This window comes from Mus musculus, chromosome 19 (genome assembly GCF_000001635.26).
Source record: "Mus musculus strain C57BL/6J chromosome 19, GRCm38.p6 C57BL/6J".
Lineage (NCBI taxonomy): Eukaryota > Metazoa > Chordata > Mammalia > Rodentia > Muridae > Mus > Mus musculus.
The window spans coordinates 48,745,878-48,771,736 of NC_000085.6; the positions used below are offsets into that span (position 1 = coordinate 48,745,878).

Sequence of the window (25,859 nt, forward strand, 5' to 3'; positions counted from 1 at the left end):
AATTATGCTGCGTTATGCCGTGGGGTGCGAGGCTAAGCACTGCACAGAGGATAGCTTGCTGTTGGCATCCTGTGGAAGGCACGTCTGATTGCATAAAGGTTCAGTGTCCTAGTTCCCTTCCCCCAGGAAAAACGACACGGGAGCTGGCCAAGACCTCTCTGGGTGATGAGCCTAAGAGATGGTTTTGTGTAGGGCCCCCTATGCTTGCACACTGGGGATCAGACCTCTACCTTCACCCATGAGGCTTGCTTGCAGCAATTAAGATCTGGCCATAAGTTAATTAACATCCTGGCCTTTTGATGCACCTGCCGCAAGCAAAACACAATCTCCCCAGGTGTGGCTTGGCATGATAGAGAGGTAGTCTGTGATAAGACTCCCTGGGCATGTCACCAACCTAAGACAGGGATCAAACCAATGCTGTTTGTCACCCAAGGACGGGTAAGGGGCATGGCTGCGGGGGGCTATCTACAGACATTCTCTCTGCCAAAAAAGAAAAAAGGGGGAATTGTGGGGAGCGGGTGTGGCGGCAGTCCCAAAGGCGCCAGAGACTGCAGCTAAGTCATATGACTTTCACCTGACTTCCTCATATAAGACACAAACATCTTGAGTGCTGCGCAGGTGTACCAGGATACAGGTGAATCCAATTTGGTGGAGATTTGCCCCTGCTGCCCTGATTAGCTGAAGCTGCGTGCCTGGTGAGGTGGCGTGGCCTGCTGTGCGTGGATGGGAACTGAGAGTATAAAAGAGTGAGAGGCCCAGGGTTCGGGGGAGATATAAAAACAAGGGGGAGATATAAAAACAAGGGAGATATAAAAACAAGGGAGAGATATAAACAAGGGAGATATAAACAAGGGAGAGATATAAACAAGGAAGATATAGAGAAAGAAGAATCAGGACTGAATAAACATGTGCAGAAGGATCCTGTAGCAGCGTTGTTCTTCCTGGCCTGTTGAGCGCGCGCAACAGACATAGAAATGTCAGGAAAATACACAGTATTAGCTATTTATGTGGAATATTCTAGGCTCAAAACCTCTAGACTTCTAAACCAAGCTAAGGTTTAAAAAAAAAGACAAGCAGTTTTGATAGAGCATAGCCCTCAGTTTCTCCCTCAAAGTCTGTTTAATCTCTTAGATAAGGCTGTAAACTTTTCATTTAATTTTTATCTGATAATACATTCAAAGCTGTTTCCGAAGATTTATTTTAAGTTAGATGATCTACAAAACCAATCTTATTTTTTCCCCACATTTTACAATTTGTTGTAGTCTTCACCGCCCTCCTGCAAGCATCTTCATCTTCCAGAAAGTCAAAGGAAACATCCCAAGGATAAGTCCATTGGTTATCAGGATAAGAATGTCTAAGTGAGGGCAGAGGAGAGTGCACGGCTGGTAACGTGCCTGAAGCTTGCTTAAATGGATGGATGGCCTCCAGTTCTTTGAAAGACTTCACTTGTTCTGAGCTCCCAGCATGACCGGCCTCACCTCCTCTCCATCAGAGTGATAGATGCTTTGCACTATAATCTCATGACATCCCACCCTAGTGGAGAATTGATGGTCAGTCTTTTTTTTTTTCATTTTTTCTAGAATGATTGATCATTCATATTTATAGGCCTATCAACAACTGGGCTTTACAAAGGTCAGTATTGATTATCTGGACCACCCAGATGACATTCTTCATTACTATACATAAATATGACTTTCTTTTATTGGGATGCTATGACTTTTCAAGGAAGGCAGTTAGAGAATAAGCATTCAGATGAGTTATATAGTGGGAATTTCAATTAAAATACACATAGATGGTCACAGGATTTTAGCATTGGTAGGCTCATAGTTAGGTAAATATATTTTACTACTTCTAGTATATGCAAATATGTAGACATGCATGTGAACAAGCACACACATTCTCTCTCTGACACACACACACACACACACACACACACACACACATTGTTTTATAGATGAGGAAACGATTCCCATCCCTGGACATGAGTAGAAAAACTACTTTGTCTACCTCCTGACATCAGGTAGACAAAGTCCATAGAAAGAAACGTAAAATCTCTGGAATACAAGAATGCAAAGAATGGCTTTATGTGGGTGGTAGATTATTTGAAAGCTTTCTATAAAGCACACACAGTAATTTTGCAATACAAATGAGTGGTCCTAACCTACCGTGATTGACAGCCACTTGGCTGGAGTAGTGAACGCCCTGGACATTGAATGGTGAGAGCAATCTCTTAAGGACCTCACTTTGGAAGGATAAAACAAGTCTAGGCTGTCCGGATAGCCCCCTCTGGAGTCTGCTTTCTCACTCACTCACGTTGGGCTTGTTTTTCACATCCTTTCCCTCACTTTCCCCCAACAACTAGAGTTTTTGGCCACTTCAGCCTGCGCTCCGAATGGCAGTTGGTGAAAGTGGACTACAAGTCTATCTTCAGCCGGCGCTGTACCAAGGAGGACTTTGAGACTTGGCACCTGCTCAATCAGGTACCCCTACTGTGGGACATGCTGGCCTCTCTAGCAGCATAGCTACTACCATCTGGGTTAAGTCTTCCGAGAGCTGATTATCTTAGGAAAGAGAGTAGGTATGTCTCTTGAACATGTGGATGTGACTACGAGGGAGGTAATTGTAAACATCCAGGCCCAACAGGGGTAGATAACATACATCCCAGGATTGTAATGAGTACATACTCATTAGGTCACAGAACTTCCTGGGGGGGAAGGTTTGGTAGTAACTTAGGATGTCACATCAATTGTCAAAGAAGTGAGTACCAGACAGTAAGGAAGGAAGATAGTATGCTTATCTGTCCTGTCCTTTTGGAAGGTGAGAGCTTCCAGGCACTTTATACCATCTTTTATTCTTTTTGCCCTTGTCTAAGACTTAAGACTCTAGTATAATTATTTATGAAAGTGAAGGGGGAGCAGAGAGAGAAAGACAGAGAGACAGAGAGACAAAGAGACAGAGACAGACACAGAGAGATTGATTATAGAGATGAGCTCAACCTCAATATTACTGTGAAGACAACATAAACAGTAACAGCAGTTACCAGAGCTTGCCTTCTCATTCCTTTAGCTGCCAAAGCCATTTGGATAATGATGTACTGGCCTGTAGAGTCTGAAGTATTTGTTTTCTCCACAAAGTTGAAGAAGAAACAATATTACATAGATATCACAGATAAGATGTGTAGAGGGGTAGACCTGGGCCAGCCATCCATAGTGGTTCTTTCATTGTGCCATTAGCATCTTTGTCCTTGAAACTCCTGCATGGTTATGAGTTACTGAGAAATAAGATTGCTACACTGAATACTAAAGGCAAGTCTTTTGTTGACCAACTAGCTGACTTCATCTCCTGTGTGTTTTATTGCCTGTCTCACTATGGGCTTTCTCTTTAAGGGAGAGCCTTGTGTCATGGGGGAAAGGAAAATATTCAAGAAACGCAAGCCAGGCGCTCAGTGTGCCCTTGGCAGAGAGTACTCTGGGTCGGTGGTGTCAGAACCCTGTGTCTGTGCGGACTGGGACTTCGAATGGTGAGTCCTTTGAAATTTCCTCTTGAGTTACAACTAGATCCTTAATTGCTTGTGGGAATGGCTGGTGGAGTTAGGGACGTTAGACACAGATGCAGGATGTACATCTGTGGTTCTTAGATGATGGACCAGGCAGGAACTCTGCATCCCTGAAGGGGAGACTGGGGCACATTGATGGGGAATGGCAGTGCCCCTGTTCTGAGCAGCATTTCTGACAGCCTTTCCCTTATCTCCCCAATTGGATTAGATGGTCCTGGAAGAGTGGGGAAGGACACTGACGTGGCTTAGAGAGCTACTGTCCTAGGCAGTTACCTATATACATATTCTCTCAAATCTCACTCCTACCTGTGAGCATGCTATCTTCATTTCCTTTGATTTTTATTTTTAACTTACATATAATATTTGCATACATTTACAGAACAGCATTCGTGCACATATATTGCAGTGCACATATAACACTGCGATGCTCATGTAGAAGTAACTAGCATCTCCATCTGCTTGCAAGTTGGTCAGTTCTTTGTGTAGGAATTCTTTGGACTCTTTTAGTTCTATACAAGTCTGCCTCTAACGACAATGAGAAAGTGCAATACATGAACACACATGCACACACACACACACACGCGTGTGTGTATGTGTGTGTGTGCATGTGTGTAATTCTAATATCTAATTTTTCCTACATCTGATGAATCCCAAATATGAAAAATTTCTAACCTCCAGCTTCCAGCTTCTTTCTCCTCTGGGAGATAAGTCTGTTTAATCTATATGACATGCATTTGGTTTTCTAAGAGAAATAGTATAGTTAGTGTGGTTGAAGGATCCTTTTTACTAGAAGCTAGTCCTGGCCCAGTTTCTCCAGTTTCAAGCAAACCCAGAGCCACTCATACAGTGGTTGAGATAAAAGTCCCAGGAGGGATTGGCCTCATTGCCTGTAGGTCCTGGCCATCAATGAGCCCTTTCAGGTTTTGCCTCCAAAACACACTGCCCCTAAAAGCACTTCTCTCCCTTCTTATAGCTCTTATTATCACTCTAACTTCAATCTCCCCACAGTAACCCTAAAATCCTTGATGCATATCTTCAGGCTAGCTACTGGACCAGGTACTTTTTTTTTTTTAATTCCAAATCAGATCTTATTATCCCTGTACTTAAGTTGATGGATTCCTCTTTCCCTTAAGGTACTGTACTATTGTAGGCCCTTTAGCCTGGTGTCCTTTTCTATCTAATCTACTTTTTTATTGATCTTCCTTCATTTGCTTTATTAAAGCCACACGACCAAATGCAGTCATTAATCCAAGCTCATTCTTGGGAGAAGGAATGGAGACTACAACGGTTTCCCTCAGGTTTCAGTGTGGCTGACACATTTTAGTCACTCGTGTTTCTTCGAAATGTTTAGCTTCTGCACAATGCTGGAAATGCCTTGTCCCATGTATATACCCCGTGCTCTCTAGCATACTGCTCTGCTTTTGTTTTGTTAATTCTCACCCTATGAAGTGATGGTGCTTTTAAAGGTTTTGTTATCATCTGTCTTTCCCCAGGAGAATGTAAGTGTTACAAATGCAGGGGTTTTTGACCTCCCTCACTGTTAAAATCCCAGTGCTGACTCCTTCAATAAAGAGCTGTGACGTGTTTCTGAGTGTTGTTTTTAAGAGAGTCGAAACCTCCCCAACTCTGTGTGCCCCTCCCTCTGGCCTCAGGTAGATGCATGCTGCCTCTGTACTCAGTCCGAAGCTGAGGTTCCGTTTGATAATGTGTATCTATTATACTGCGCTAGAAGGAACAGCTAGTGTTCAGACATCAGCTCCTAGACAAGACAGGAGATGGGGCAGTGCCAGAGGTGGGTTTGGTGTTCTCTGCTACAGAATAGCTAAGTATACTGCAGTCCTACACAGCAGCCTCCTTCCTCCCATCTCCATTTTATCTAGCTATGGTCTAGATGCCACCTTTTCATTCCCGAATTCCTAGAGTGCTAATGGATAACTGGAAGTCACTTGTGCAGGGTGATCATGCCTCCTCCCTCTCCGTTCTTCATTCTTTCATAACCTGGCTTAGGTGAGATTCATTAAAGTAAGATGTACCAAATGGGATTTAAAATTTAACATCAGTGTCCCTTCTGTGTTAGAAGATCTTTGAAAGCATGAATGTTTTCATGGCTGGAAAAAAAATTTTTAGTTAGGAACCACAGACCAGCATATAATCAGATCAAGTAGACATAGCAGTCTCCTTAGAAGTATAATGCAGACAATGTCTTTCCTACTTTCTCACTGCAGTAACAAGATGTCTGAAAGAAGGTACTATACAGAAGCTGTTATCAGGGCTCATCATCCTAAGCATGAATATGCACTGAGTCTCTGCACATAAGAGGAAGGCAGAAAAAAGAAAGGAGACAAGAAGTCAGGCCGGGCTGTAAAGTTCTTAAAGCCTACCTCTAGTGACTCACTTTTTCCATAGAAGATATACTTCCACAAGATATAGTTGCCACTGCCTGCCAAAACATCACTACTAGCTTGGAACCAAATGTTCCAACCCATGCGCCTATGTGACATTTCACATTCAAAGCGTAATACATAGCAATGTATTCAGACCATGAATTTCAGAGTATCTCGACTCCTTCTCAGAGTCCACTGAGGTCCACTCTCTTTGAGCATGTCGTACTACAGAGTCCACTGTGTTTCCTGATGCCAAAGGATACTTTCTCACCCATTGCTAGAAGGACTCATGAGTAAGGTTAAAAAGATTATAAGATAATGTTTCTTTCCTTAACTGATTCTTTTTACTGGCCTGTATAAAAATCCCAGCACTTACATTCACAAGGTTTTATTCTGGGAAATTTTCTTAATTTCTGTGCCTTTATTTCCTTGGCTTTGAAATAAAAATACATAACAGGCCTCTCCTCAGGTCCTAGGGAGAAATAAATGAATTAGTAAATGAATGGGGGTAGATCATTAATATAGATAAGGCGCTTACCCAAGCTGTTTACAACATAAATCTACAGCATATGGTAGTTGTTGCAGCTGCTGGAGTTGTGAGCCGTACCCCAGAGTTTAAGTGATCTCCTAGGATTCATATCTCATAAATCAGAGCTGATAAGACCAAGTGAACACTGTTTTCAAGGCCGTGCCTTTGGGTATTATACAATTATTTTAATGCTAGTGACAATACTTAAAAGTATTTTTGAGCTCTTCTTTGGGGACTTGTTGTCAGAATCTTAGTAAAACAGGCTATATGGAAGAGGAGGGAACCCTTTCAAAGCATTGCGAGGTTCTTAAATTTGTGCTGCTAGAGGTCTCACCCCTATTCAAGACACTGTGACGTCTTCAGTATCTTCATCATTGCCATCAATGAGAAGCCAATGAGCAGTCTGTTCAGAAGTTACGTAACCATAGTTACATAAGTGGTAGAGGCAGAGTCGAGGTTTAAATGCAGGTATGGCTAAACCTTATCTTGCTGCTTCTGTGCCATCTGTTGCTCAGGAAACCATGTAGGCCTTATTACTGGAGATTTCTTTTCTCTTTGAGGAGGAATAGGGTCTCTACGTTTAGTTCCTCTCAAATTAAAGCTCATCTCCAAATGACCCAAGCTGATTGCTCTAAGTGAAACTTAATATAGACTATTTCATTAACTCCAAAGACAATTTCAAATAAAACAAAATTACTATTGCTAGTGAAATTGTAATAGGTATAAGGTCTCCAAGTAGACATTGTAAAATTATATATATATATGCTACTGGATTTTTGCATTTCTATATCAATCATACCTTATATTAAAAAGAAGGCAGAAAACACTTAACATTGACACAGGAAGGACCTAGTTTTGATGCCTGGTCACCAGTAAATAACAGCAACAACAGAGGTCACGTGACCTAACTGTGTTCTTGTACTGTTTCTGTGTCTAGAAGCAGCAGCTTTTGATGATGATCCTAAGATGATTAACAGTGGTTTTAGGGTAAATGTTTGAAATTGTTCTCAAGTATCAGTATTGGATTTAAGATATTGTTTCGCCTCTCTTACTCTCTCACCCTCTTAATCTCTGTCCCTTCTCTCTGTGACCCCTTTCTCCCCTTCCACCTCCCCCCTCTCTCTCCAATTTCTGGCTGGGCTCCCCCCACTCCCCAATGCCCCACTCCCCAACCCCGTGTGTCTATCTGTCTGTCTCTATTCCCTTCCCAACTTCCCTCCTTATGCCCTAAATAAACTCCATACAACAACAACAACAACACCAACACCACCACCAACAACAACAAAGAACCGATTTTCACAGCTGAGGGAGATGGCTCAGCAGTTAGGGTATTTGTTTCTCTTGTAGAGGATGGGGTTCAGTTCCCAGGCTTTGCATGGTGATTTACAAACATCTGTACCTCCGGTTTCAGGGCAACTGATGGTCTCCCCTGACCTCCACAAGCACTAGGTGCCTACTCAGCACAGATGCATGAGTGCAAGCAAAACACTAACACAAAGTCAAACAAAGTAAAGAAAAATACATTTTTTTTCCATCGAGTCTAGTTTGCCTTAGTCTTTAGTGTTAATCCTGGAGAGCAGTATGGGAGCCTGGTGTGATAGCCTGACTCTGGTCCCCTTGTGTGAACTCCCAATTCAGTCAGTTCCAGCCATTATCACACAAATTCCATTCAGGTGTGCCCCTTAGCCAAAGCAGGTTGCTTCTATGTTGCCCTAGGCAACCTGTAAGGCTCAGAGGGCAACAGAGAATACTACTTACTTTAATAAGTTTAGGAGGGTTGTAGGCTGTGAGTGGTGTGTTTAATATCTCCATATCTCCAAGAGCTAAAGGACACACAGCCTGTGTTTACAAAGGGAAGATAAGTTTGCTTAAGGGGGCGGAGGGTATTTATTGAGCCTCAGAAGTATCTATCTGTAGAATATAAGGTTTGGGTAAAAAGTCTAAGCATCACAGAAAACTGGGGTTTTTATTTAGGAGTTTAAAAGATCCTCAGCCTCTTCACAGCTTGCTCTGAGGTCTCCACCAGGACGCTTTTGAGTCACGGGAACAAATTCCCACTGAGAAGAGAACCTAGGTTTCTGATCAGTCTCAGGTGCTAGAGAGGGGCTTGCTCTAAAGCACCGGGAGGGCTTCCCCTTAGAGAGGAAGGTATTTGCCAGGGATAAAACAGAAGCAGGTGCCCCTTTCTTATCCGTTCCTTTTGCTCATTCAACAGTAGCTTGGGTTGAGTATTTATTATGTACCTAGTATTGTAATAGTCTTACAGGAATAATCTTAATTTTCTTATCTAGCTTTAGAAAGAGTTAGGCACTTTATAGATGGAAACAGACACAGAGAGAACTTTATTTGCTCAAGACAATAATATTCTAATTTCTGATTTAGAATGTCATGATAGTTTCTTCCATGTTTAGTATGAAGTCATATCCACAGGATAAGTTTATCCAGTGTAGAGGCAAAAGACAGAGAGGGAGGGATTTGGGGTGCCACACATAATTTCAGGTGTACCTACAGTCCGCATATGGAATATAAGTGAGCATGCTTTTTCTCTATAGTGGACATGCTAAAGTGTAAACAAGATAATAAACAATGTATAAAAAAGAGTTACTGCCCCAGAAAATAATGTAACAGAAAACGAAAAAGAATATTACAAAGTATTGAGTTTTATGATCCAGTACTGAGTCTATTACCGTAGCTGCTAGTCACATGTGATTGTTTGCATTAAAATAAAATTAAATTAAGATGCAATTTCTTAGCTGCTCTGGTTAGTGGTTATCATAATGGAGCATAGCTGTATGAAATATTTTCACTGTAGAGCGTTCGGTTCGACAGAGCTGGTGTTATCACTGGTGGGAAGGTGGTTAGAGCAAAGAGATCATTGGGCAAGTTGATCACGTGTAATTATGGATGGCTTCTCTCAATGAGTGGTAATGGAGCTACTCCAATTAACTAAATCAAATAAGCACATCTTTAGGGAGGGGAGCAACAGACTGATTTAAACAGAGCAGATATATAAGCAGCCAGTTAGCAGGACGGATAAGGCAGATGGCCACCACCATGGAATTAGGTCGAAAGAAAGGCTTAAGGAATGGTCGTCTGGTTTTCTGAGTAATTTTTGCTAAAGATACAACGGTCTCATTTTCTATGGCTGCGTCTGGGTTCATTCTTTAGCCAGTGAGGATGGCAAATGTTATTCTTGTGGTAGCTGCTTCTGTTTTTTTTAACGCTCCCACTGTGCCTGAGAAGAGCCACCTTATCCTAAGCCTACCCCAGTGTACCCCTAGAATGGAATCGAAGCATCTGTCTGGCATATGTTTTACAATCTCAGCTGCTAGGTGGAGCAGTAGAGGGAGGATGGGGTCAGCTATACTGGTCTGGCCTATGCCTGGCCTGACATGCATGTAGACCCTTAAGCTTATTGGAAAGCGACCTTGGCTTTCTGACTGGTGGAGAGTTTCAGAATGGGACTTAGCAGTTAACATTATATTATATTATTATTAATATTATAAAGTATTGCGTTAAGAACATACACCGTTCTTTCAGAGGAGCTGATATTATTTTCTAGCACCCACATTGTGCAGCTCACAAACACATGCAACTCCAGTTCTAGGGGATCCGATGCTTCCACAGGCACTGCACTCGTGTGCACTTTCACACACGTGTGCATGCATGCATGCACTCATGCATGCACGTGTGTGCATACACACACTTAAAAATAAAAGAAATGTTTTGTTTCTTTGTTAAGTTTCAGGATGTTTTTGCAGGGCAGAGTCCACCTTCTGATTAAGTGGTAACCCTTAGGACTAGGCTAATGTTAAACACTAATCAAACCACTATATGCCGTCTTAATCAAACCACTATATGCCAGGAGTAGCTTGGTCAATGTCTGGCAACTCATTCATCTTCTTATGTTTCTTTACAGTCCAGAGCTGAGGGGACTAGATCTTTGAATCCATGCTGCAAACTACCCTTCCTATAGTCTCCCTGTCCCTGTCCCTGTCCCTCTCCCTTTTCTTCTCTTCCCCCACCCTTCTCTCTCTGTCTCTCTGTCTCTCTCTCTGTCACTCACACTCACTCACACACACACACACACACACACACACACCCCACACACACACACAACACACACACACACACACACACACACACACAACACACACACACACAACACACACACACACACACACACACACACACACACACACACACTTTTCAATTCCTGAACTGTCCTTACCATTTCTCTTTCTCAGTCTGAGGCTTGTCCTTGAGGGGGTGGGGGTAGGTGTCGGACCATATGCATATGGTTGGAAATGGACAGATTTTTTTTTGCCCTATACAGGTAGACATTCAACTGCTTTTTATAATCAAGCACCACACAGGGGTAAATTATGTCTCGAAGTGAACTGCCTGTGGGCATGCAGAATCTGACAGCATACTTCCCTGAGGCAAATCAGCCTTTCTGGTGTATTCTGTTCAGATCTCACAATTCATCTGCTTCCACCTTTCCTGAGGAAGCTGGAACACAGGCTGTTTGTTTGTTTGTTTGTTTGTTTGTTTGTTTAAGTCCTGCAGACTCATGAGCTGGGAGGAAGGCTGGCCAGTGTGAAAGAGTTTAATATGCATTTAGCAGAAATTAATGAAGAAGTCCACAGCTTGGAGGCAGCCGGTTTCAGCAAGTGTTGTTAAATATTAATGAGGTGTTTTTGCTCTTTGGGGCAGAGCAGCGCGCTTGATGCACCTTTTTTTAATTACTGCCGCGCTAACAGGTAGCAGAGCTGAACAGAATTGCTGAAGATGGCTACATTTCGCCAAGAACCTTGAAAACATTTCTAGCCTCCCCAAGGCTACTTAAGAGAAGCATCCTTCCTTCCCAGACTCCCAGTATTTTCTAGGGTCAGCAGGACTGGTCAACAGGTTCATCTTATAAAGGCATAGGGGAATTTTCGAGAAGTAGTATACACATACCACAGCCCAGTGTTTCCAGGCATAAATAAGGCTTGAAATTCAACATTCTGTGGTGTACTGACAAATGTTTAACTCTTTGGGAACACACACTGAATGCTGTACATATTCCCACAATGGCTGATTTCAGCATTATACTAATGAATGAAGAACTGAGCAGACATGGCCAGTAGCTCTGCTTTACATAGTATTCCTACTAAGCACACATATGGGTATAACAGACCCTGAGAACATAAACAAAATAACAATATTCATATGTTACTTAGCATATGTTGCATATGTAAAACATATATACAATGTTATAATTATATGATGCTAAAATGCAATAAAGCAGTAGATTATGTTTTGTGTATTTATTGACTTTTAAATATAATTAATGTGAATGAAATGTCATATAATTTAAAGTTTAATAATGGCTTTAGCAACCATTAATGACCTTGCAAAATTCCCACAATTTTCAAAGTCAGATCTCGTGGACTATTACAAGCTACACTAAGTCCGGAAGAATCATGAGCCAGGCACTCTCTACTCTTGGATCTGACACTCGCCAAAGGAGTCACCTGGCAGAAACGTCTCTCTCACTCCCCTTTCTCCCAGCTTCACTGAACCGTGGTTGTATCAAAGCTGGTCTTGATTCTGCCTTTCCATTGATTGGCAACTCTGCTCACATCCATCCCACTCATCGCTCAAGCATTTGGAGATACCTTCTGCAGTCAACCGTCCAGTGTCTTGGTTTGCAGAAATAGACACAATTCAATGGGGGATTAGAAAGATTGTGTTTGAATGCACCTATGACATTATTTTACTCAATAGCACTTATGATAGATGATTCAATTGTTGAAAATCAGTGACATACACACACCCCCACACACACATATATATATGTATGTATATAAAATTTCCATTTCAGTTCCAACATGTGATAGCCCCCTAAATTGCATGCAGTAAACTAGTGCTAGGCTCATATAACCTAGATATTAGAGAATACTAAGGAAGAAACCACAAAACACAGAAAAAAAGAGTAGTGATCCATGCCCATTACATATCATACGAAAGAAAGAAAGAAAGAAAGAAAGAAAGAAAGAAAGAAAGAAAGAAAGAGAGGGAGGAAGGAAGGAATAGAGAAAGGAAGGAAGAGAGAAAGGAAGGAAGGATGGAAGGAAGGAAGAAAGGAAGGAAGGAAGAAAGGAAGGAAGAAAGGAAGGAAGAAAGGAAGGAAGGGAGAGAAAGGAAGGAAGGAAGAGAGAAAGGAAGGAAGGAAGGAAGGAAGAGAAAGGAAGGAAGGAAGAGAGAAAGGAAGGAAGGGGACTAAAGGGGTAGCTAGAGGTAGGCTAGGTTACTATGTGGATAGTAAAGAACATGATGTCATTCATCAGTCAATACTTCCTTATGCTGCCTTAGGTTTGGTTGCAGTGTGAGATGTATCCTCAAAGGAATGAAGACAAAACTCGAGGGCAGATCTTACCACATTTACCTGATGGGTCATAGCATACACTGAACAATAAGCAAATCATCGCTGCATTTGTCTACCTGTCTTCCTTCCGTTCCTGTCCCGCATTCACTCGGATAGTTTCCCAGTGGTCTCAATGGACTTTCACAGACAGTTAGTTCACAGACAATGTAAGAAGAAAAAGGAAACATATCAATGCAGGGCAGGGAGTGATTTGCCTTTCCCCGTGCTTCCTTGATCCTCAGTGGGTTGGTATCACACTGTCTGGGTTACAGGCATCCTCTTGATGTGGAATTTGGAAGCATGGACCAAGAGAGGGTGCTCTCCGTGAGCACCAGCTCTGGCTGGTTCTAAGAATTTAATCTCCTCCACCCACTTTATTACTCTTATATTTTGACATTTACACATCTGAAAACCTTATAAAACACCAAGAAGGAGGGGTATGCTATTTGGCCTCCAGTGCTATGGCTGTGATCTTGTAGGAGCATGGAAAAGAACTCTGGTTTTGTTTTATATTTAAGGATGTATAGGTTATCTTAACAAAAGAAATCTGAATTCCTGTGGGCATACATGTGAATATAAACACACACACACACACACACATTTGAAAGCAGTTGAATTTAAAGTGAAAATGAATATAAATTCTGTGAAATCAATTTTCAGGCAGTACATATTGAACCATTACATAGAAACGTATCATGACCTTTAAAGACATCTTCCTGGTTGCCATTTACTTATTTAATTAATTTTGTGATTCAAAGTATGATTTTTGAATGTATAGTGCCCCCCTGCCCCCAGCTCTCACCTCCAAGCCATTGTGCCCATCCTGTGTTTGAATTCATATACTTTCTAGTCTGAATTTTTTTTTCGATTATCTGATTTTTCTCTCTAGACTGAAATTCTAAATGATGAGACCATTTCTAAAAGTGTACTGTTTTTATTAAGACAAGGGTATTTGCCTCACTGGGGTTAATTAAAACAATGAGTTATGACTTTGGGGAAGAAGTGGGACTTGTGTATATTTATGGATACCTTTGGGTGTTTTAACATTTCTTGACACATCATTCTACCATGTTTATTTTCTTGATAGTGACTATGGCTATGAGAGACATGGAGAGAGCCAGTGTGTCCCAGCTTTCTGGTACAACCCAGCTTCCCCTTCAAAGGACTGCAGCCTTGGTCAAAGCTACCTTAACAGCACTGGGTAAGCCCAATGCACGATGGAACTCCACTCGTTATTATTGTCCATTCACAACTCATGGTTGTCCATTCACAATGATGAAACGAAAGAAAGGGAGTGTATCTTTATTGAACAGAATGAGCATTGATTGTATACGTTTATATCAAGAGGCTTTTGAGGGAATCTGAGGACATGTTTAGTCAAGGATAGCCTGTTTAGAAACCATCAGAAGAAGTTATCAGCCAGAAATACCACTTACAAATGATCTCTAGAAAATTATAGTTGTTGTGTCTTTAAAACCTCCATTGCCTGCCTTCAGTTGTAGTCTGTAGATAATACAGCACTCCCTAATGGAAGATCAATGCATATTCTCAAACACTAACACTTGATGCACCAACCCCATCCTAACCACTTCTAGAAGAGGATAAGGACACACAGGACACTTTCAGGAATAGTCGAGTTGTCTGTTGTCTCTCACTGCCCATCTAGTTATCTTCAGACACTCGGCAGAGGTTTTCTTGGAGATGGGTTGTTTCATCCTTTTTCTCTCTCTTTTTCTTTCATTTTCTTTTTTTAAAATTAATTGATTATTTTATTTACTTACATTTCAAATGTTGTCCCCCCACTTTACGGTCTCCCCTCTACAAACCCAACATTTTGCTTCGTACAGGAAATGCACCTCAGTGACAAAGACAGGCACTACCCCAGAGAAGTCATCGTTTTTAATAGTTGAGTTGTATTTCATTGTGTAAATTTATCAGACCTTCAAAGATGGCCTAGCTCCAATACTTCTCAAACTATTCCACAAAATAGAAATGGAAGGAAGACTACCTAATTCACTCAATGAAGCCCCAGTTACTCTGATACCTAAACCACACCAAGACCCAACAAAAAAGAGAACTTCATGCCAATTTCATTTATGAATATCAGTGCAAAAATACTCAACAAAATTCTCACGAACAGAATCCAAGAACACATCAAAACAATAATTTACCATGAGCAAGTAGGCTTCATCCTAGGGATACAGGAATGGTTCAGTATATGGAAATCCATACATGTCATCTACTACATAAACAAACTCAAGGGAAGAAATCACAGAATCATCCTTTTCTTTACTGCTTCTGTGACCCAGGAGAGATCTGGAGAGTGTGCAGTTGGGACCATGGCACCTTTCCCATGTTTTGATGGGTCTTCTGGTTACCTGAGTTTCTGTGAGTCAGCTTCTGATTTGGAACATCTAGAATGGAGCTAATTTCTTCACTTGTAACCATTTTCCACACAGAGTGGAGAGGTTGCAGGTGTTCCAGAGATGCAAGACCTGAGTGCTCTGGCCTCCACTCTCATGTCTGCCTGACTTTCTTCTGCTGCATTAGCCAAGGTGTCCAGAGTCCGTTACTTTGACCCTGGATGGTTGCAGAGAGCAGTGGGCACTATCTAAATGTCTGCCATCTGCTAAGGAAACTTACACACGGATAGGTGTGCTGGGTAGTCTGAAATACTCTAAAACTATTGCTTTTTTAGGTAAATAGTTGATGGGGGGGGTGGTTATTCCTAGATGCTAGGCTGGGCATTTGAGTGATTTACTGTAGTGTTTTTGTAAGAAAATGTTTTAAAGATTTAAATAATTTAATGCAGATTGAACACTTTGAAGGTAAGGAGATGGACTGTAGGAGAACAAGAAAACATAACAGTTGCATGGAAGCATCTACAAAAGGCAGCTTCTACCTCCGCATCCTTTGGAAACAATTAGAAATGAATATTCTTAGGACATATCACATAAGCACATGGCATCTGGAGCTAGATGCAATTTTAAACAACATAGGTATGCAAAAAGGAAATAGCTAACTAAGTCAGAGAAGGATTTTAAAAAATTCTATTCATTTTTTTCTTTGAAAGATTTTTTATAGGTATCTAAAAACAAAAATTTCCCAACTTTGACCAATATCATACATTACTAAGAGAGTTTTCTTGGTAGCCATATAAAAAAGGAAGTGGTTAACATAAAGTTTTTATTATGATACAATAATTCTAAGATGCTAATCATGACCAAAACTATCTTATAAATAGAAATAGCCCATAAAGATTATCATAGAATAAATTGATTTAATTAAATATGTGAAAATCAAAAGGACTGCATTATATATATATATATAATGTGTATAAGTATAATGTAATGTATATAACTAATTTCTCATATTAAACTAATTAATATGTGGAAATAATTGTAATATTGTACATTGTTTAATGTGATAAAACATGACTATTGTCATTTCACTAATAGATATTAACTACATCTCAAGCCTTGATAGCCATGTGTGAAGAGTAGCTGCCATACTGGATAGCAATGATACGGACATATTTCAGTAGACAGTTGATAATGATGTATTATTATCTACAACTTTTGATTTGCATCGCCATGTGATCTCAGAAGAAGCAATAGAGGCTGGGTGTGATCCAGTTGTGGGGCAGTGTTAAGAAAGAAAAGCCAGATATAATGGAGGACTGATGCCATCTAGACTTCCATGGCTTTAGGTTTTTCAGGATAAGAAACCATCGATCAATTGATTATTCAAGAGGGTGAAGGAAGACAAGACTTGATGGTGGTGATAGTGGTAGTGGTGGTCATGCAGAGAGTGGTAATACTGGGATGATTTATGTGGTTTTCTTAGAACATCAATTTTAGTGATGATGCATAGATCACGGACTTTCTGGAAGTAATAACTATGCAGCAGGCCAGAGGTCAAGGCAAGCACTTGGGTCAGTGGTCAAGGCAATTGCTTGGACATTGCCACACATTCGATGCCATTACCATAGAAGTTTTGTAGGGAGGTTTCCCAGGAAAACCCCTTTAGTAAGGTTGACTTAGTATAGCAGAGTTGAATAGGACTTAAAAACTGTGCTTCTAATGTGACATTTGTGTTGAGGAAATAATTCTTCAGAAAACAGAGAAAATATGTTATAAAATGGCCTAGTGACTCCAGGGTAAAAGTTATGATTTTGATTTTGATTTTGATTTTGATTTTGATTTTCACTAGACATTCTATTAATGACACCCTGGCATGGAAAGAAGATAGGGAGAAACTGTCTGATTATGGGGAGTTAAAAGTTTGATGTTCTAACTGCTTCCTGGTACAGAGAAAGTTGGAGGCAGCCTTGGGGAAATAGACCAGACCCTTGCTGACAGACAGAAGTGTGCATTCGCTTGCTTTTCCTGCTTCTCTAGTCCAGTGCTTGCTTTCTCTGTTGTGTGTGAGTCAGACATTGATTTTTCTGGGCTGGTTTAGACACTGATCAGATCCCTGGTGCACTAGGTGGGATCAATAATAATGTTTAAGGAGCCAGCCTTCCTGAGATGTGGGGATAGCAGCTCCTGAGCACTGTTTATCTTTGTGAGTAGCCGTAGTTTTTGAAACTTGCCTTTTATGAGTAACTGTGAGAAGTGTTTTTGCTTGCTTTTCTCTTGCCCTCCCTCCTTCCTGCCTAACACACATGCACACACACACACACATATACACATACATATACACATCCATGCATACACATAAATATACACACAAGCAAACATGCACATACATATATACATACACACAAATAAACACACATACACACACATAAATACAGACATGCATATATGTGTGCAGACATACAATACACACACATACGTATACACAAATACACATATATAAACACACCCATTCATGCTCATAAATGCACACACACATATTCAAGCATGTCCATACTCATATACATATAACATATGTATATATATATATACACATATATATACATGTAAACACATATACACATATACATAAACACGTGCACATATTGTATGTGCTTGCAGACATACATATACATGCACACACATACACATATATAGAAACATACACACACATACACATACATAAGCACACCCATGCATACACGTGAATACATACATGCACTTACATATGCCCATACGCATATACATACAAACATTATATACATACATATATACATATATATATATATGCACATACATACAAACACACATGCATAAACACATATACATGCATAAACACATCCATGCTTATACATATGTATGTGGACACATACACACACATACATATACACACATGCTACAAACTACACCTTTGTCAAAACTGTTTTTTTTTTTTGTTTGTTTGTTTGTTTGTTTGTTTTTGTCAAATCTCTTCAGGTACCGGAGGATTGTATCCAACAACTGCACAGATGGGCTAAGGGATAAGTACTCTGCTAAGACTCAGTTGTGTCCTGGAAAAGCTCCTCGGGGCCTCCATGTGGTGACCACTGACGGGCGCCTGGTGGCAGAACAGGGCCACAATGCAACCTTCATCATTCTAATGGAGGAGGTAGGTGACCACTTGGGTGTCTGCAGTCAGAACCGCATGCTGACAGTTCCTTGATCTCAGGAACAGAAGGAGACAGAAATCTAACATTCTCACGAGCTGCCCAGCTGTCACACGGTTGTCAGGAGAAAAGAAGAGGACAGGACGGAGTAATACTCCAGTCATCTGGAAGGAAGACCCAGCCCTCAGTGCCTGTGGAGGAGATTGCTTGCTTGTTCACTGATTCTCCCGCCATCCTTCCCTCTTCTCTCTATCTCTCCCCCCTTCATATGCTTTATGCTTGGCCTTGTACTGAGCTAGAGCCTTGGATTATTTATTTATTTATTTATTTTTTATTTATTTTGAGACTGTCTCACCTTGTCTCTTTTGACACAGGAACTTCCTCGGGCCTGACTCGAAGTCATAGTGCAGCCCGCAACCCACACTGCATTCGAACTTTCCACATCCTTGTACATCTTTAGGACTGGGATTATCACTTGAGCCATTAGGACCTACCTGGAAATATTCTTAAGGCTTCTCCTCAGTTTCTGCTTTGGAAATATTTATTGCCATAATGATACAACATGTAAACTCTGAGTGGTGGTGGTGGGGCATTCAAATCATAGCTGTTGATTTTCAGAGCCTCTCTTGCTTTGTTCTAATTCTTACCCTCACTAATTAGAAAAGCCCACAAGCCTTTAAAGAGTCTTGAACCTATGTATGTGAGGACAGGGAAGATGACTGAAATATGTTTTAAAGTTAACTTTATACAGAACACAACTGCATGGATGGCTTCTCCATCAGCAACCGGCTTCATTAACTCAATCCATTGCTTACTGTCTTTTGCAATTCAGGCAGTCAGACTGGAGTCCATGCTGTCGCTCTGCTCCACCCATCTGCTTCTTGCCCCCTGTGTGATGTGTTCCTTCTGTCCAAACTAGGGACTTTCCTAGCACTCTTTGCTGGACTGGGAGAGCTGGAAGGCTTGCCTGATTGACAATGCCCTCTAAATTTATATGCAAATTGCTCTGAGCTCTTGAGATCTTGAAAAGGGAGCAAAGCAAGGCAGGAGGTTTTTCTCACTAGTCTGAACACCTCAGAGTCTTTAAAGTCCAAACTGTAATTCGAAGAAGGGTGCAGGCTTCTTATCCTGACCTGGCAGATACCTCAGCCTTCTCTCACACTGATGCTTGAATTAGAGAGCTTTAAGATTCACAGAGGAGGTCATTATCACATTTCCACTAGAGAGTTTTCAGGACCAGAGCTATAAAAACTTTCTCAAATGGATGTGAAGAGCCATGATCTTATCCACTTCGATTGCCTGCAGTTCATTTCCACTTTCATTTACATCTGTACACTCCAGGGTAGTTGACATTCTGAGAGGGTCAAGAGAGCATCCATCAGCATTTCATTCACATGTGCATTGCCGTGGCGGGAGAGGTGTACAGAGAGACGCTGTGCCGGTGCACAATTTTGAGGCACAATCTTCTGATTTGTACGTTAGTCAGGTGCTTTGTTTCTAGGAAAGATTGTTTGGGTCACAGATTCTGAAAGTTCAGCCCATGGTCTGTTTGCTACCTATTCATAAACAGACACTTTTTTTTTAAACCTTCTTCATTCTGAACTTTTATTTTATGATCTGCTTTATACATCTATCCAAAGTGTTGAAGCAGTATAGGGGTGTGTGATAAGCATGAGGTTCAACTTTGAGAGGCTAACTGTCAGCTTGAGGGAGTAGTGTATTCAGATGAGCTAATGCGTATCATGTTAGAGGCAATATCAGAGGTGTGCTTGGACTCCCAAAGGCAGCGACATCTGTGGGGTGAATCACTGTGAAAGGGAGCATGGCTTAAGCAGTTTTAGGAAATCCTAGGCAAGAACAGGAAAGTAATTTTAGATAGCATACAGTATTCATCTGTAGAATGGGAATAATGATCTACCTCCTATTGTTATTTTGAAGATAGTGTTTAATACATGCCGAGTGACTAATACAATTTTTAAATTTAATAAAAGATATCTAAAATTAAGAATAATGAAAGTTATGATCTGGTAAGTAAAGGAATTAGTATTGAAAGGAGTCTGTCTAGATGCAAAACTTGGTTCTTATTGCTGCTAGCCATGTGGCTTTAATGTAGTATTTTTGTGTGCATTTATTCTCCCACTTTAAATGTGTAGACAGTAACATTTTCTATTACTATGAATAGAAAGTAATATTTTCTGTTATTTATATAAATAGAAATACTTTCTATTTATACACACGTGTCCAGCAGAATGCACACAGCACTCAAATCAGAGCGTTCTACAATGTAAAGTTGGAGGGATTAAGTGCTTGGCTTGCTGAAACTATGTAACAATAAAGTAATAACTTTACTTTATTGCTGTAATTATCCTTCCACAGAAGAGTTAGGCCATGCTTATGAGGGGTCAGGTCTGTGCAGTCTTCCCATTGGATCTTCTCTTCCTTATCACTACTGCCAGAGTCATACCAAATCAAGCAGCCCCAAGGTTGGGCCTGCAGGTTCCCAGCCCTTGCCCATACCTCTTCATAGAACCTATCTTGTGGTAAAGAGACAGCACTGGAAGGTTTCAGGGTAGTGTTGACACTTGGAGAATTAGTATCAGATACAAGTCTATCAGAAGCTTATGAAGGGGACCAGACCAATTTCTGTTCCCTTGCAGGGTGACCTTCAAAGGACAAACATCCAGCTTGACTTTGGAGATGGGGTGGCTGTATCCTATGCCAACTTCAGCCCCATTGAGGATGGCATCAGGCATGTGTATAAGAGCGCGGGGATCTTCCAGGTGACAGCTTATGCGGAGAACAACCTTGGCTCGGACACAGCCTTCCTCTTCCTGCATGTGGTTTGTAAGTAGCAATAAGCGCCCCCCCCCCCACTTTTTTCCCCACTGGGTAATTCCATCTATCCAGACTTCACTTTCTACAATTCAGAGCTGAAGCTAAGTTAACTGTGATTCCTAAAATCATCTCCATCAAAATGCAGAAATGCATGCTCAATTATAATTCAATTTCACCATGCGGAAATAGATGACTTATTTTAAAGGTATAGGTAATGTTACCAAGGCTGTTCACTTTGTAACTCCATTCTGAAAGGTTGGTGCATACAAGTGTGCACATGCAGACTCGGGTGTAGATAAAATATCTTTTTTCCTTTGCTTTAGAGATTACTGAAAAATAAATAAAAATGGAAGCCATCTAGTTGATGATCCTAGGTTCATTCTTGAGTAAAGAATGCATAAATTGAACTAAACGTTTGGTTCGGTTGGAAGAGCCCAAGGAAGATTTAAAAAGTACATGTTTCCGTTGCTTTCAAGAATTGTATATGTTTTTACAAGAAATCTTCATATATCCAAGGTTATTTCAAATTCATGATATTATAAATAACAATTTTGGGGTGTGCTCTAGTCAGTTTCAATGATACTGGCTGCTGCTTAGCAGGAAGGGCCTCTAAGATCCCAGGCTGTTTTGTTAGTGCTGGATACTTTTTTGTGTTTCACCCATCCTGAGATTTGAATTGTGTTGACTGAAACATAAACACAACTGCTTCTGGATGATGGGCTAAGGGGGCATCAATGTGGGCAGACACTGACTCAACACACCCTCGCCAGCAAAATCGATGGGTTTCAAGATGTCTATGGTTTTGATTTAAGCAGACGTCTTTCCCTAATACACGAGGAAAGTATTTCAGGATCCAAAGGATTCTTAAAACTACAAGCTGTACCAAACCCTGAGTAAGCCACTTGTTCTCTAATTTGCAAATTTGAGTATTATATATTATAATATATAATTATATATTATAAATGGGTGGGTATATGGGTGGATATATGTATATACATACACACACATCACAGATAAACTGAAAGAGTGCATGACTCATGTCATGGTTAGGTCAGCCACAGCATAGCACAACATCATAATAATCAGCCTAGGGTGCTTTTGAAAACTTATGATTTTTGTTTACTTTTAGATTTTCCCATTTAAGAATTTCAGTCTATCATTGGCTATGAGTAACTGAAATTTTACCAAGTGAAAACGGATCAGCAAGGGACTGCTGTGTACCCCATAATGTTTTTCTAGTAATATGTCACATAAAGTGAAAATTACATGTTATGAAAGAGTAGAGGTGCGTAAGCAAAACTCCATTCCTGCTAATCACCTAGTGACTGTGTGAAACCTTGCATGTGAGTGGCACGTTCATTCTTAAGGAGCTCCTGGCAAAAGGCGAGCTAGCTTGTCTTCTATCAAAGAGAGTGTATACTAAAAAGACATCGGAAGAACCTGGACTATAGATAAACGATGTCTTTACCATGCCAATCTGTAACACGCAACCTCCAGATTAATTCCAGTTTTAAAGTGGCTTAAGTCTGAGCACTGCCTGGCCTCATGGGGTTCTGGTACCAATAAAAATGAACTATGCAGGAAGCACCCAACCACTCACTAAGTCATTCAGGAAATATTTATAGAGTTCTTAATGTGTGTAAGGGAATCTACCAGGCACTTAGAGAATCATCAATGCAAGTGCGATCCTGCCCTTGTATTATTTTTATCCTATTGAAAAAGGAGAGCTACTCTAAGAGATGAGTCACAGACAGAGTGATGAGCATCCATGCAGAGCCACTACAGTCGCTGCCAGCAACACTGGATTAGGAACCCATATGAGCAGTATGGGGCTTATTCATGGACCTGGGCTTTGAAGTGTTCAGACTCTGATAATAACCCTTTTGAATATCTAATATTTTCTGATGTCCTTAGCCCTTACAAAAATTAAACTTATCTCTTAGAATACAAGGAAGCTATGGGAATCAAACTGGAATATATATATATACATGTGTGTGTATATATGTGTGTGTGTGTATATATATATATATATATACATATATACATATATATATGTATATATATATATATATATATATATACACACACACAAACACATATATATCTCCAAGACCACTCCTACGTATGGTAAGTCACTAGGATGATGCATTGAGGTTAACACATGACTTCATCCTTGGCTATTGTTTCTTCCAGAGAAGATATCCAAAGCAAACCCTTCAAATGAAAAGGCTTGGGTTAGAGAGGTGAGTCGGTCAGCAAGGTGTCTGCTGGGCAGACATTAGGACCTGAGTTTGGATTCCCAGAACCCTTATATACTATAGCCTGTGGCTATACATCCGTGTATATGCCTGTGGCTATAGTATACATCTGTACTCTTAGCCCTGAGGGGAGGGGCCACATGGAGACTGGGAGATCTAGGAAACTGTTTGGCAAGCTGCCTAGCCAAGTCAGTGAGTGACAAGTCCAGGGAGGAATCCTGTCTCAAAGAGAAAAAAAATAATCAAAGACCGCACCTGATGTCAAAACTCTAGGTTTCATTCACAAATGCACACATAACTTCATGTCACATGCGTAGACTTTCAAACACATACATAAAACAACAAACACACACATGCACATGCATGTGCACACACACACACACACCTACATTAGAGAGAAGGTGGGGGAGTTGAGCAGGGATGGGTTTATATCTTCTACTCTGGCTTTTGTGCACGAACGAGGAAATGTTCCTTGAAACTTTTATTGTGCTCATAATTCCCTACAAATCAATCATGGTTGCATTTACCAGACAGTTAGTACAGTGGAAACTGCTTTTGGCCTCACCTTGGGCCATTAACTAACAAAAGTAGTTGTTAGCCACCCATAATAACCAATTTCACACAGATTATTGGGCTTCTATCAAAAGAGTTGCCATGTGACAGGAAGGATTTTAGAGTTTGCCATGTTCCATCTGATTCACTCAGCTCTTTTCTCATTGTTCAACATCTATCCCAGTTTTAAAGCTTGGAACTGGCTCAAGGTCTTTGTACTAAAATCAGCTCATAGGTATTGTTTGTTGAAATTAGTTTTATCCAAACGTGATTGGCCTGAAACTGGAATAAACATGACCACATTAGCCAATTCACATAAATGCCATCCATTTTATGTCTGGCATAATCTTAGGAAGAGGCAAGTTTTGTTGCCTTGGGTGTCAGAGAAACCTCCAAGACCTGCAAGTGACAGGGAGTGGGAAAGGCTTTCCGGTATTATAGTCATGTAGTTTGGATAAACTGTGAAATGCCTAAGGTTCTCATGAGGCAGCTTAGCGAAGGTGAGTCCTTCCATCTGGGGAGTGGAGTACAAATGGGACCAGTGGCTTCCAGCTCGGGAGAACCATCTTCCCAGTGGAGGAAGAATGGGAGACCTGGACCCAGGCTTGAGACTCTGCGGGGTTGATAAGTACAACCACACTTCTCCTAGCATTCCTGGGCTAGCTCCTTTCTAATGTGCTCTCCCTGACCAGAGGAACAAAACTCATTGGGAGACTTTCATTAACTTAACCCTTGAATAAGAGTGAATAAAGCGCTGAAGAGCTTGTCAATGATTTGTGCTTCGGGGGCTGACATCAGGCTGAACATATAAAAGTAATACAGATTTGCCCATTTAAAATAATTAAAGTGCCAGCCAAGTGTATGTATATATGAAGTGCCAAGGTTGAAAGTGTGTTCTGGTAAAGGATCATGAGTTGCCATATGTCTGGCCTCGGAGCAGAGAGCTGGAGGCAAAAAAGTATTTTTTCAAACTATAGATGAATGAATGTTTCCAAGTTTTTTCTTCATTAAATTTTTTAACTGACAGGAATCATATGTTAATCATGTACAGCATGACATTTTTAAACTACATGCATAAATTGTGTGATTGCTCCATCAGGCTGATTATCATACATATTACATCACAAACTGACTTTTTTTTTAATGGTGAGAACTCTTTAAGTTTGTTTTTAAAGATTTTTTTCAAATGCAGTACAAGTAATTAACTGTGATTGACATCATAGTGTATTAGACCTCTTGAGTATATTCTTCTTCTTACCTTACTGAAATTCCATATCCTTTGACCTATGTCTATCGCCCCAACCTCTGCCATCCTCTGGCAACCAATATTCTTTTGCTTGCTTTTGTGAGCTCAAGATTTTAGGTTCCATATGTGTGTGAGATCCTGTGATATCTATCTCTCTGCTTAGCTCAACTCTCATAAGATACTGTCATCTGAGCCCATACGTGTCACAAACAAAAGGAAGGGAATCTCTGAAAGTTTTACAAACTAACACAATCTTCCAGATGTGAAATTAATATGCAAATGATTCTCTGCCAGCGTTTTCTTCGGTTTTTATTTTGGATGAAGTGAAGAGTCTCATGGCTACCTTGCTGTGTTTATGGTTATTCCTTTAGTGGGTGGTGTAGCTTAGAGTACAATGATATTTACACATTTCCTGAAAAAAGGGGAAAAGACATCTTACTATCATTTGGAACCCAATGTTTAGGCAGCTATATTCCCCCTCTTTGTCAAGTGGCCTTGCAAAGTCTCTGAATGGCACTCAATGTCCTCCTGATGATGAGGCA

The 25,859-nt window shown here is 40.7% G+C and overlaps 1 protein-coding gene across 1 annotated transcript in view; it reads left to right on the top strand.

The window, feature by feature from the left end:
* The window catches only part of Sorcs3 (sortilin-related VPS10 domain containing receptor 3), a 599,481-nt gene that overhangs the window by 539,853 nt on the left and 33,769 nt on the right, over positions 1-25,859 (top strand). The window contains exons 15-19 of the mRNA NM_025696.3: positions 2,363-2,480; positions 3,387-3,520; positions 13,969-14,082; positions 18,257-18,428; positions 21,084-21,270. Coding sequence (NP_079972.1) covers positions 2,363-2,480; positions 3,387-3,520; positions 13,969-14,082; positions 18,257-18,428; positions 21,084-21,270 — 725 coding nt within the window. The remainder of the gene's footprint in view (positions 1-2,362; positions 2,481-3,386; positions 3,521-13,968; positions 14,083-18,256; positions 18,429-21,083; positions 21,271-25,859) is intronic.